Source organism: Clinocottus analis, unplaced genomic scaffold, assembly GCF_023055335.1.
Source record: "Clinocottus analis isolate CAN_PGR_092001 unplaced genomic scaffold, fCliAna1.0.p SCAF_240, whole genome shotgun sequence".
Taxonomy (NCBI): Eukaryota; Metazoa; Chordata; class Actinopteri; order Perciformes; family Cottidae; genus Clinocottus; species Clinocottus analis.
Window position 1 is genome coordinate 278 of NW_027175977.1, and position 12,223 is coordinate 12,500.

A 12,223-nucleotide genomic window follows, 5' to 3' on the forward strand; every position below is an offset into this window, starting at 1 on the left:
AGGAAGATAATATTTTCCTACAAATACAAATGTGTTGGTCCATTTTGCAATTTTATGCAATATGTGTACAGGCTGGGATACTTGTATATAAGGAATTTGTGGACTTAACATATATTGTGTGTGTGATTTCTCAAAGCAACATTTTTGGAAAATAAAAGAAGCAATAAGTGCCTAAGTCACAAAATTTGGGGTAAATGGGTCAAATGCAGGAATGCCTCGCAGTAAGATGCAGCTAGTCCTTGCTAAAGGACATTTATTATACTTAGATTCTGACATTTGATTATATTGTGCTGTATTTTCCAGTACTGGCATTTAATTATAGAAGAGAAACATGGAATCTAAATATGAAAGTTCACCATTCTTGGGCGTCACTGACTGCGATGCTCGATTGCCTTCGACTGGAGTTCACATGACCTTTTGCAACCTCTTTTACCACATAAAAACAATATAACATCATCTTTGTTGAACTCGAATCGGAGGTTTTGTCCTAAAGCAAGTTTTCAAAACATGTGGAAAAGACGAGGATGAAGAAAAACAGGCACTGTTTTCCCTATTAAGTGCATTTTGTTAAACCCATTCATATGAATTAAAAAATGGGTGTCCAGTGTCTGCATTGATGAGACTATACGTCCTAATGTCCTAAAACATCAAAATGTTAACATGGCGTGTACCACACAGCAATTTAACATTTGTGCAAAACTATTTTATTTACAAAACAAAATGGCACAAAGTGACAGCAGCCATATACATGCAGAAGCTCAGACAGATGTTGTGCTAGCTTCAATTTACCGCATCACAGATTCACTTCATTCAGTCAATAAGGACCTCGGAAAAGCATTAAACATGGCCATGAACATTTTAAAGTTAAAACTAATTCAACTCATGAGTACAGAAGGGTTTTCTCAAGTCTGAATATGATTAATAACACCATTTGTTCCCAGTGTCAAAAGCTGCTCCCAGTACATTTCTTTCACCATAAAATGTGTCTTTTAGCTTTCATGTCCCAGGCACCCCTGTACCTCACATTCTAGCATGTTATATTTGCGTTCATCACAACTTGTAACCAGATATGTTGACCTAAGGGAGAGGACTGCGTCATCGTCTGCGATGAATGGCACACTATAAATACAGTGCAAGCATTCAACACGTCCTTCTCTTTCACCCTTCAAAGTTTCAAGATGTCTTAAAAGCAACATCCACATGCCAGCCGATGCTCATACGCCACACCTGAGCTTTTCAGCAGGTATGTAAATGTCTGTGCCTTGATGAACTTTAAAAAGAGCTCAGTGAGGTTCACCTTTGGCCTTCGCTGTGTGGTCCTTTAGTACAGTACATGGATCACAATCAAAGTGTTAACAAAACTGAGCTTGGCCTCTGCACTGGATTACCCTATTCATGAAGTAACAAGCACATTGACAGCATCATTTAGAATAAGGGCATACAGTGAATGATACAAACCTGATGTAAAACATTCTAATAGGCTGACATCTGCCCCTGTGCCAAAAAAAAAGGAAAAACTAAACAGGATTTGAAGGAGTCAGCTCGCCAGTTCGCTGGGTATTAGGTGTGGGTTCCTGTAGGGTCAAGGCTGGTGGGCAGGGGCCAGAGGCATGAGGCCGGGGACTGTGAGAGATGGGAGAGGTAATGTTACAGCTCTGAGACTTGAGTAGAAAGGGCAAAGGGCTGGAAGGTGCTGCAGGGGGCTGTCAGGGTTGTGTGTGCATCAGCCTGCCAGTTTACTAGCCACCAGAGAAGGTTTCCTCTGGGGCAGGTCCTGGGGTGTGGGGATGTGGTCCCCTGTGATCTCTGTCTTCTCTGGCGCAGCTGTCGGTAACTGCTTGTTCTTTATTTTGGCTTTCGCCATGTTGTAGTCGCCAGAGTCAAAGTACTTTTGCTGTTAAGAAACATAAAAGTCACACATTAATTACTAAGCAAGGAGAAAATAATTGTGTCCTCAACATACAACAGGTTTGCTTTTTTGATAAAACAATATCAGTACTTTTCCTAATTACATTTTAAAGACTCGCACGCTTATTGTAAAGAGTACATTGTGGAGTTTTTGACCACTGATAGCTATAGTGAAGCGTTTTTATGAGTGAGTCCTTGTTTTGTTGCCAGCTGCAACGCTGGGATTATTTTCATCTTGTGAATCTATGTGTGTTTCTGTGGAGAGATTTGTGACCTAGGTCAAACATTACGGTTGAGTTTGAAGATGGACGGGGTCTGATTGAGTGAGAAAGGGGCCATAGGCTCCCCCACTTAATGCTCCTGGCCCGATTTGGCACAGAGTCGAGTGAGATCTCGTCGCAAGATGGTCTCTACTTTGTATCTCGCACAAGGACGCACGCATGTTCACATTGGTTCCAAGCAATTTTGCTGATCGACAGTTTTTTAGGTTAATTTGACGACAAATGTAGAAATGTGCAAGAGGGCTGCGAGTCAGTAAACATTAATGGGAGCGCTTCGACATTGCTAATGTGTTACCAGGAAGGAAATACACTGAACCTGTTTGTTAGACCTCAATGATGCACACAATATGATCTGTTCTGCATAATACTGAATGTAAATATTTGTTTGTTTACATGAGAACTACAAGGTATGGCTGAGCTACAGTTTGGCGGGTAAGAAAAATATAGTTACGGTTGTAACTAGTCATTACTTACTTTATTGGATCTTCTTTATCAATTGTTGTTTTTAACTCATCAAATAAAAAAGTATTTTTTTAAGTATTTGATTCATGATTGTATGAAATGATGCTGTAATATGATTAAATCAAGCTGCTCTTTGTTGACTTGAAATCACCAAAAGTTTAATTTGGAAAGTTTGTTTCACCCAAATTACTTTTTTATTTTCCTTTTGTTTTGTAAATGATCAAATAAATTAATCAACTCATCTTTTAAGCACTCTTCATTTTCTAATAATCTTTATTTTGTTAAATTTAAATTAGTTGATTACAGATCATGAAATTGTGTACTTAGTCTTCAAAAAATTATAGCAAAGGCAATTCACAAGTAAATATATTGCTAGAATCTAAAAGGATCAAATCTAAATTGCTCGTTTTCATCTGCCAGGATGAATTGGGTAGATAATATTGCAATCATTATGTATTTTGTTTGTTTTGAATTATCTTTCAAGGAAACGCAAGGTAAGTTTATACATGCAGTTCTGACATTGAACACAGGGTGGAGCATTGATTCAGAAGTGCCTGGTGATGAGAATCAGGTGCATCAGAGGGGAAGTTAACAGTTGTTAATTGTGCTGATGGATAATCTGTCAAACATTTGACTAATAAAGTAAAGTAAACATTTATAAATGCATAACTTTATCTGTGTGTTGGAGAGAGAGCATGCTGAGATTTATTGATAGCAGTATTGAGATTGAACGATGCTGATTTAATGCAATGGTCTACAACAGTCTAGTTTAACACCCCTGCATCTCAAGTTCAAAGCCTGAATAATGGTCAGGTTTTGGCGAAACTGTTGTGAAGTGTTGATTCAACTTAATAGTTATTTTGGAGAAAGCAGTTCGTGGTGTTTTTTTATTTGTGGTACATGGAGATGTTTCTAAAATGTTGTTTGCACTCATTCATGTAAAAAGCATGTTGTCAAACAGCTTTAATTTAGGTGCCATATAAACTGTCAACTGACTGAGTGTAAGTGCAATGTTGCCAACAAGAGTGTTTAGAGACTGTACCTAAATGGACTTTAAATGTCTGGCAGACAAACACATGGTCTAACTCACCCCCTTCTGGAGGCGCTTGCGAAGCAGGTCAGAACCCCCAGGTTTATTTCCTAAATTTGGGTATCTGGACTTCAGTTTAGCCTCTTCTGACTTCTCAGGATTGATCATCTTGTCCGGAACCTCCTGAAAAACCAGCAGAATCATTAGGCATCGGAAATATTGCAAAATGTATGGGGGAAACATTTTTCTCCAAACCCACATGCAGCACAACAAGAGACTACATTCAGCAGGGGGGCCCACCTCTCTGGCAACGTCTGTCAATTGATGGCAACACGGTACAGAGATAATCTGGCTCTGCGCCAAACCTTTGACTAATAAAGCAAACATATACTGAAAGAAAAAAAATGCTCTGCATAAAACATATATGCAACCCTATGGTAAACGGCCTTATTCTAACAGTGTCACAGTACAGTTGTAACGTCACTATTGACCTAACTCGTTATCATTAGAGGTTTAATCCGCTGGGTTTCATTGTCGAAATACAAATAAATATTGTCGCGTGTATCCTGGACTATCCTGGTCCCAAACAAGTCACCTGTAGAACGGCTAGCTACCTGTATTCGGCTGAGGGGCTCTGAACGTCGGTCTGGGCAACAATGTAACCGATAGTGTTCGTTCGAGCTGAGACGGTTAGCTTAACGTTATTACGTAATTGTGACTAGTTAAGCGTAGAGCCAGAGCACTGCAGTCTGTTGCGCTAAAACCAACCACCACGAGCAGCGAGGCTAACTGTTGACGTCTGTGTGAATGTCATGACAGCTAGCTTGGCAGCTAACGTTAGCTAGCGGCACCTCTGACGTTCACACAAACCAGCCGAAACATTCGTTGCATTAACCACAGAGACCCGCAGGCCACGCAACTAGGAACAGTACACGTCCGTGTCGTCGTGTTAAGTTTGACAAATACGATTCGTATTCCACCCATAGGGCTCGTTAATGTTATGTTAGCCGGCTCCGGTTGACATGTCAACAATAACGAGCGCGGGGCGACAAAGCTAAACTGTGAAAATGTAACGTTAGCTGTGACAAAGTCACCGCTGCACAGTTACCCGTTGGTCCGCTGACGTCTCCTCGGCCGCCTGCGTTTCCTCGTTATCCCCCGACATTTCTGTATGGTCGTGATCCCAGACGAAGCCTCTCCCGTCAGTCGAATCGAGACTGGTTGAACAAGTGATCTACAAATCGAGTCCTGCAGACTAACTGAGCCCACAGACAAGGACCAACCCTACGTCACTCACATGCGGAGACACCACGCGCGCCCGCGTTCGGGCACTCCTGCCGCGCGCACCCTGGCACACAGAGCTGGGATCGGATTTACATTGCGTAACATACCGATCAGCTGTTCGACCCATGTGCTGCAACACAAATCCAGATTTCCTGGAAAATAATCCTCAGATTTGGATCATGGTGAATGCAGATGCGTTTTATATGTCCCATACCGATATGATCTATCCACGCAGTGTGCTTTAAAGACTGATATATGTGGTTGCTCTGCTCACATTGTGCTAGATTAGAGGGGCATTTACGCAACACGTCATACATATGTGAAACAAACACATTCGGATTAACAGAAGACCCATAGTCTGACTATCACCATGCAAACAAAAATACACGATGTATAGTACACGTTATGTGAGACTGTGAAGGTGCATTTTCGAGCCGGGTGGTATACAATGAGTAGCCGCCATTAACTGACCAACACCTACTGCATTAGCAGCTTTGTTTGCCAAACTGACAGCAGTATTCAGAGCTCATTATTGTCAGCTGTTGTAGATCCCTGTATGCAGTCTTGTGAGTGTGAAGTTGTGTTGCACTATCCAGCATGTAGGTCAGGCAATGTCAATGTTGTGCAACACAGCGACTATTATTCATACCTCTATATAATAATACAATACTTTTAGGGGATGCAGTGTCGTCAAAGACATTTTTTTCTTACTTTTTGGTTTAATATTTCTGACAAATTGCATTATTCTTCTCTCCTTTAGTGTCAACTATAAGCATGTGCGATTGTAAAAAATAGTTTTGACCAGTATGACTCTCTAATCATGAGAAATGTGTTCAGGATTATAGAATTAAAAAGTTTTGTAACTTTTTCATTTTATTTGAAAGATCACCTGTAGATAAACCATGTTGGTCCATCTCCAAAGTCAACCCCGTTTTTGGTCCATTATCACCTATTTTTAAATAATTAATCCAAAACAGCGCCACCGCCCTGTTGCTTTTCCTCATCAGGTGCCATTTGGAACCAAACTTGAAGAAGCAGCAGAACCTGTGTTTTGTTTCTTTGATTCCCGTGTGAATGTATGGCGATGTAGAGGTGGGAAACAGTGCAACAAATAAGAGACAGAGCAGCTCTCAGATTGCTTCAGAAGATATATTTTTTTTCAGATTTGAATATTAATGTCAAAAATACATACTATGATATACAGTTTGCACTACATCATCTTAGCATGACAGACGTCACAAGTAGTAACTGAAATATTAATTTAAATATTAAATAAACTGATGGTAAGTAAACTGAAAGTGAATGTGTAAACACTAAAACTAAGATTACTTTCTATTGCAACACTTCCAATAAAGTGGTTCTGTAACAGTACAAAAGTATTAGAATATTACTATTTTCTGTTTCATTTCCAGTTATAATGAGAAAAAAAATTCCACAGTGCACTTTTGATGTTTAGCTGTGAAGCTTTCAGTTGAATGTAGCCATTGCTTGTTCAACTTCTTCAGTGGTCCATGGTATGTTTTTCTTTTGGACGAACGAATGATGTTGCACCAGTCCGTCACACGCCTCCGCTTCCATTTGCAGTCCCTCTGCTCCGAGCTCAGGAATCCCTCTTTTAGGTCAATGAATCTGCTCTTTATTATTTTAACATTAAAGGGCCATTTATAACTAATTCAATTGTGACTGAACACTGGTTCATCATGTTGAGTACAGGTCTAATTCAAATGTGGATTTGAGTAAAGTAGCCTAAATTCTGCTGAAATATTTGAAGTGTCTAACTGCTTCTGCATGATGATCACTGGGCTCTACTCTCCTGCCAGACGCTGGAGGGGGATACACACAACGTCAGGAAAAAAAAAGACCCATCAGATCTGGTCAAGCCTTCTTAAACAGGAGAACTGGATCTGAAACACACTATAATTGTCACCTCTGACCCAACCTCTTTGTGTCGTTAACAAAGAACACCATTTCCAACAAGTCTCCCAGGCTCTCAGCCCCGCTGCCCCTCTTGTCAGTTCTGGGTGACAGAAGGGATGAAACATACGATTGTGGTCACATGTCAGGTAAGTCTTGATGACTTGATCGCTGGCATCAAGGTGTGATTGAAGCTTCAGTGGTCGCCTGCCAGCTGGATGAGGAAGGGGAGGTTGTGTCTCAGCAGCGGGGAGAGAATGGTGGGTCTATAGGGGACTCTGTGGAGGACTGGAGCTCGTAGGCAGCTCCACTGTCAACCTCCATGGACTTCCTGGAAAACAGCAGACGGATGTCCCTATGGAGGTAGATCTTCCCAGACTTAGAACTCTGGAACCTGGTTGACATTGTAGCGGGAGGACAAATATGAGAGGAGAAACGTCATATAGCTTCTGGATATATTCCAGTTTTGATGTGCACTAGAAATGAAAAGACAGCCAATTTACCTCAGATGAACGAGGTAGCGCAAGGTGCGTGCCTGGCCGAGGGGCTTCCTGCTGTTCTGATTGTTTGTGTCACGGCGGACGGGAACAGAGAAGGTCCTCTGGCGCAGGAAGGTCTGGTGTCCAGCTGGCATGGCTCGTAGGTCGTACATCACAACAAACATCTTTACCACTGTCTTGTTGGGATTGAATAAGGTCTGAAAGGTATAACCGGAGAAGCATGGGAGGATTTACACAGGTTTCCAACTCTTTGTGACCTGACTTCATCAATCTATAACAATATACATATCATCCGTACATACATTTATATATAAAAACAAATATTCAAATGTATAACCACCATAAATGAATAAAAACATGCCCTTAGATGATGAATTTCCTTCTATAACCACAAGGGGTTGCCCTTTCCCTTTTGTTAGTTGGTGTAATCTGCCCTTTGTTCTCAGCCATGTGTACACGACGATGCAGACATGTCATATAAGTCCATTTAGAGATTATTTGTACATTTGTGGAAAACAAGAGAAAGTTTCCTCACCACTTGAATGGTTCCTGATGGAGGTACACGGTAGCCCCTTTTCCCCAGGGACTCCAGATTGATCACACCCTGTGGAAAACACATAACAACTGTGTCTCAAACAGGCATACAAAAGGTAATACACAACAGTGCTCACACACATTTTCAGATACAGCGCTCAACTCAAGGCTCAGTCAGACAGGCTGAAAAGAAAAAAAAAAGTATTATTGATTGACTAACTGGAAACAAATAATCTCACCATGTATGGTGAGGGGGCGTTGTCATCGGATACACTGTAGAAGGACACCTCCACAGGTAAGGTCATGTGACTGGGGCAGAAGGACCCGCTGGCTCCGACCTCTGCTGTGAAACCCTCCACTAACCCTAAAGCCTCCAGGCGGTAGTTCAGCACACACTCCTAGGAAACCACAGTTAAGTATTTTAATGAAATTACATTGCTGTTTTACTTAACTGTTAATTGTAATGTGCTTTGTGTGTTTGTATGTTATACCTCAAAGTTTCCCAGCAGACTGAGACTGGCAGGTGGAGCGCTGGCACTGAACAGCTGCTGTGACTCATCGGTGTACCCCTCTCTCTTTGGACACACCCTGAAGGGTTAAAAAACACACTTGTTCAACTTGGTTTCATGGCAAGATGCGTGAAAGAGCATCTTAAGATGTTCAGGTGACAAGCAATCCTGGTATGTCTGAACAGACTTGCATCCAGGGTGAGATCAAAGGATCTCAGACTGAATTTAAAGTGGGTTGTGCCTTGAGAAAGCGATATCAGCCAGCTCAAAATGTGTGTTACTCTGATGTCTTAATCAAGCAAATTTAGTAGAACAACAACAAAAGTAGAAGAATATATGAGCATGACGATAGCTTTTACCATCCTCAGCCAAACGGTTGCTAAAATTAACTTTACCAAACTCTAAAAACATCTGCTATGAAAAGCAGCATTACGTTACCACCCACATCTGTGTGTAGGCAGTGCCATGAAGCTCTGTGTATATAAAGCCAACTCCGTTCTGTCTGCCATTTTGAGCAGAATGTGTGATTCTAGATGCAGCCACAGTACAGCAGAGCTTCAGCAGGTGGCAGCGTGTCAGCAGAACAGGCTGACCTAACCTTACCAGTCAGAACAACACTCTTTTTGTCTGATCTCTCAACAAAGACAATACTTCTCAAACCTGCTGCTGATTTGAGGCCATGTCAGCGTGTTAGGGTTTAAACATTGGCACTGGAGCAAACCTCTCCAACATAGATCCCAGATACACTGGTTTTATGGCTTTAGATAGCTTGAGTAACACTGGTGGTAAATCAAACAAATTAACTTTAACAATAAAATGTATTCAACTTAGAAAAAAAAAAGAAGAAAAAAAAAGACAACAACAGAGTTTGCCTTGCTGACACTTACACATAGTAACAGCTGAACTGTTGCATAGCAAGAAAAACAAGCTTTAAAATTCTGAAGCAAAAGTATGAGTAACTTGTTCCAGATGGTACTATAATAAACAGACAATGTGGGAAGTATCTGTAAAGCCAACACAAAAAAATGGTCTTTTAACTGTTACTAACACTGCATTAAACCTGTGAAAGCATCCTGACCGTATCATCGTGGATAAACTGACTTGGAGTCCGTTTACTACACTATCAAAGATCCCAGGTGAGAAAACGCGTACCTTTTCCCATAAGTCCAAGGCAAACCCTTACAGCCAGCCAGAGAGGTGTCCAGATCAAAGTAGCCCGTTTGGTTTTTCCTCTGAGGAACCTGCAGCACACACGGCATAATTAACACAGAGCAACTTTTACAGTATCCAGGTGAAGATGTATTGTATATTGAAAATACGAGGCTTGACACTAACATGTTTGGTCTTTCATGAAAGATTCAAAAAGGCATCGTAACTGATTTTAAAACAATACGGTATGACAACAATGTGTCTAATATACATCATAGCGTGTTTGTGAAAATAATTGAGCTTGTCTGTTGGTGTGTGTACATTCTCATGTTCACATGCATGAGAAGGTGTATGATCAGAAGGCAGGAAACTGTGATGATCTAGGACTGTGGTAATCTGAGAAACTTACTGAGGTTGATGAGGCAAAGATGAGTCACGTGCCTCACCTGTGTATGCGATTGTGTGTGTTTTTGTGTGCACATTAACCTTGGTTAACAACTCAGTGGCCCAGCAGCAGCAACAGCAGCAGCAATAAAAGCAGCTGCCAGGTACTTCAAAGTCTCTTTACGACGCCCATTCACAGGCTCACTTCTTACACTGGTGAAAGTACTGTGAGTAATACTTCAGATGGCTTGAAATAAAAGGGTGGCGGGTGTGGTGACATGGCAAACTTAACCACTCGGACACCGACAACGACTGAGTCAGTAAGTGTTTGTGACGTGGAGCCTGCGTGTTCGTGTTATCCGAGCGAATGCACAAAGCAGAAACTGACAATAACGGAGTTTTACTGTGAATATGTGTGTGTTTGTTTCTTACAGGGCTGGAGAGCAGAGGCAGGCCAGTACAGGGGTGGAAGGCTTTGGTCGCTGTTGCATCCAATGAGCGGCGATTCTGTTTCTTCCAGCTGTTGCAGGGTAGAAGCGGAGAGGGGCCGTGGGCTCGCTGGAGAACAGAGATGAGAGATGAGAGATGAGAGAGAGAGAGAGAGACAGAGAGAGAGAGAGAGAGAGAGAGAGAGAGAGAGAGAGAGAGAGAGAGAGAGAGAGAGAGAGAGAGATTAGGATTGTTTGCAAGTAAACTGATGAGCTGTATTCATTAAATCATGTTCTCATATATCATATGCCATCTTGATCACCACTGAAGTCTCATCTACTTCCAGCAACTCATATCCATTCCTTTGAGTTTGACAAGCTAAATTTGACTTACTTGATGCCTGTAGTGACCTATACTTTCTGAAATTGAGTAACAGTACTTTCTTTAGTGGATAATATTATATTTTCCATAGTTACTTGTTTAATCAAATATAGAATTTCCAAGAATCATAGCTAAATGTAAATACCTTTTTTTAGAATATAACTAAAAAGAATAGTTTACATTTCTTTCTTAAATACACTTATTTTCTATCTTGCTAAGAGTTAAAAATGTAATTTGATCACAATTAATATAAGGCAACCGCCAACGGCTACTTAACTTGGAAACATTGGGTATGTCGCCCCCTCACATAACCCTCATAAAACCACATCTCCACTTCAGTTTTTGTAAAAATTAAACAAACAAGATATTACCTGTTAATCATTTGTGAGCTTTAGAGGCCGGGAGGGGGAGGAGGATTTTGTTACTTTTGACCTATCTAAACTAGCCGTTACCCTGTTTACAGTCTTTGGGCTACGCTAAAATACTGCTGGATGTACCTAGCTCCATAATTAGTGTAAAGACATTAACATGGTATTAATATCCTCTACTAACTCTCATCAATAAAGTGAATCTTTCCAAACTGTTGGGCAATTTCTATTTTAGTGATGCAGTTCAACCTAGGCTCTTTTAAACCGGGATAGGGCACAACAAATAATAATTGCAGTTCAATAAATGCAACATCACTCAAAACTATATGCACAAACAATGTCCTTTTAAAAGGAGGAGTTCCTTACCAGGACAGTAGACGGGGGTGTCATGTCTGGACTGCAGGTGTTGGAGCATCCAGACATCAAGGGTGCCTGGTTCTCATCCTGCAGGGCAGAAGCCTGGGCTAATAATGCACAGAACTGCATCTGGGACTGAGGCTGAGGCTGAGGCTTGCTGTGGTTGTGGCTTATGTTACAGTTCATGGCTGGGCTGGCATCATTGCAAGTCCAACTAAAGATCTGGGCATTCCTTGGGCTGTTCTCAAGGACATGGGAGGCAGAAAGGGTTTCATGGCTGCTGAGTGTCCTGACTACGAGCTTTTCCTGTGGGGGAGTTCGTAAACGCCGACCAGCCTGACTGTGGGACTGGCCTTTGAATGAGGGTTCTTCAAGTGTAAAGTGAGCACCATTTTGGGCCCTGGGAGAATGGCATTCTGTCCCCGGATCAGCCCGGGGCTTGTCTGTGCAAACGGGTGCGTGTGTGGCAGCGGTGCAAACACTGTCTCTGCGAGTTTCACGATGGCTGGGTGTGTGGCCGTTGGTGCAGCCATTGGTGGCAGTGTGTGAGGCTTGTGGGATGTGTGTGACGTGCGAGTATGTGCGGACCGTGTGAGTGACAGTCGTCGTGTGCGTGTGGTGCAGATGGCTGCCGCTCCTGCTGTGTCTTGGGGACAGAGAGGGGACAGACAGTCTCTCCTGGATGAGTCTCGTTATGTCTTGTACTGCCTGGGCGATCAGGGAGCCGTCTCTC

At 41.9% G+C, this 12,223-nt stretch overlaps 2 protein-coding genes across 2 annotated transcripts in view; both read right to left on the reverse strand.

Moving 5' to 3' along the window:
• Nucleotides 1-1,303: 1,303 nt before the first annotated feature.
• LOC137794378 (cAMP-regulated phosphoprotein 19-A-like) lies at nucleotides 1,304-4,998 on the reverse strand. Its single transcript, XM_068591096.1, has 3 exons — nucleotides 4,790-4,998; nucleotides 3,742-3,864; nucleotides 1,304-1,894 (listed from the first exon to the last, which is right to left on the reverse strand). The coding sequence occupies exons 1-3, from the start codon at nucleotides 4,844-4,846 to the stop codon at nucleotides 1,724-1,726; spliced, it is 351 nt and encodes a 116-aa protein (XP_068447197.1). The 5' UTR covers nucleotides 4,847-4,998; the 3' UTR covers nucleotides 1,304-1,723.
• Nucleotides 4,999-6,100: 1,102 nt separating this feature from the next.
• Nucleotides 6,101-12,223, reverse strand: part of LOC137794379 (atos homolog protein A-like) — a 9,185-nt gene continuing 3,062 nt past the window's right edge. Inside the window, exons 4-11 of the mRNA XM_068591097.1 lie at nucleotides 11,500-12,223; nucleotides 10,388-10,513; nucleotides 9,575-9,663; nucleotides 8,405-8,501; nucleotides 8,153-8,311; nucleotides 7,915-7,983; nucleotides 7,383-7,576; nucleotides 6,101-7,273 (exon numbers count right to left, since the gene is read on the reverse strand). The exon at nucleotides 11,500-12,223 is cut by the window's right edge and continues 1,122 nt beyond it. Of these exons, the coding sequence (XP_068447198.1) occupies nucleotides 7,120-7,273; nucleotides 7,383-7,576; nucleotides 7,915-7,983; nucleotides 8,153-8,311; nucleotides 8,405-8,501; nucleotides 9,575-9,663; nucleotides 10,388-10,513; nucleotides 11,500-12,223 (1,612 nt within the window). The 3' untranslated portion in view covers nucleotides 6,101-7,119. The remainder of the gene's footprint in view (nucleotides 7,274-7,382; nucleotides 7,577-7,914; nucleotides 7,984-8,152; nucleotides 8,312-8,404; nucleotides 8,502-9,574; nucleotides 9,664-10,387; nucleotides 10,514-11,499) is intronic.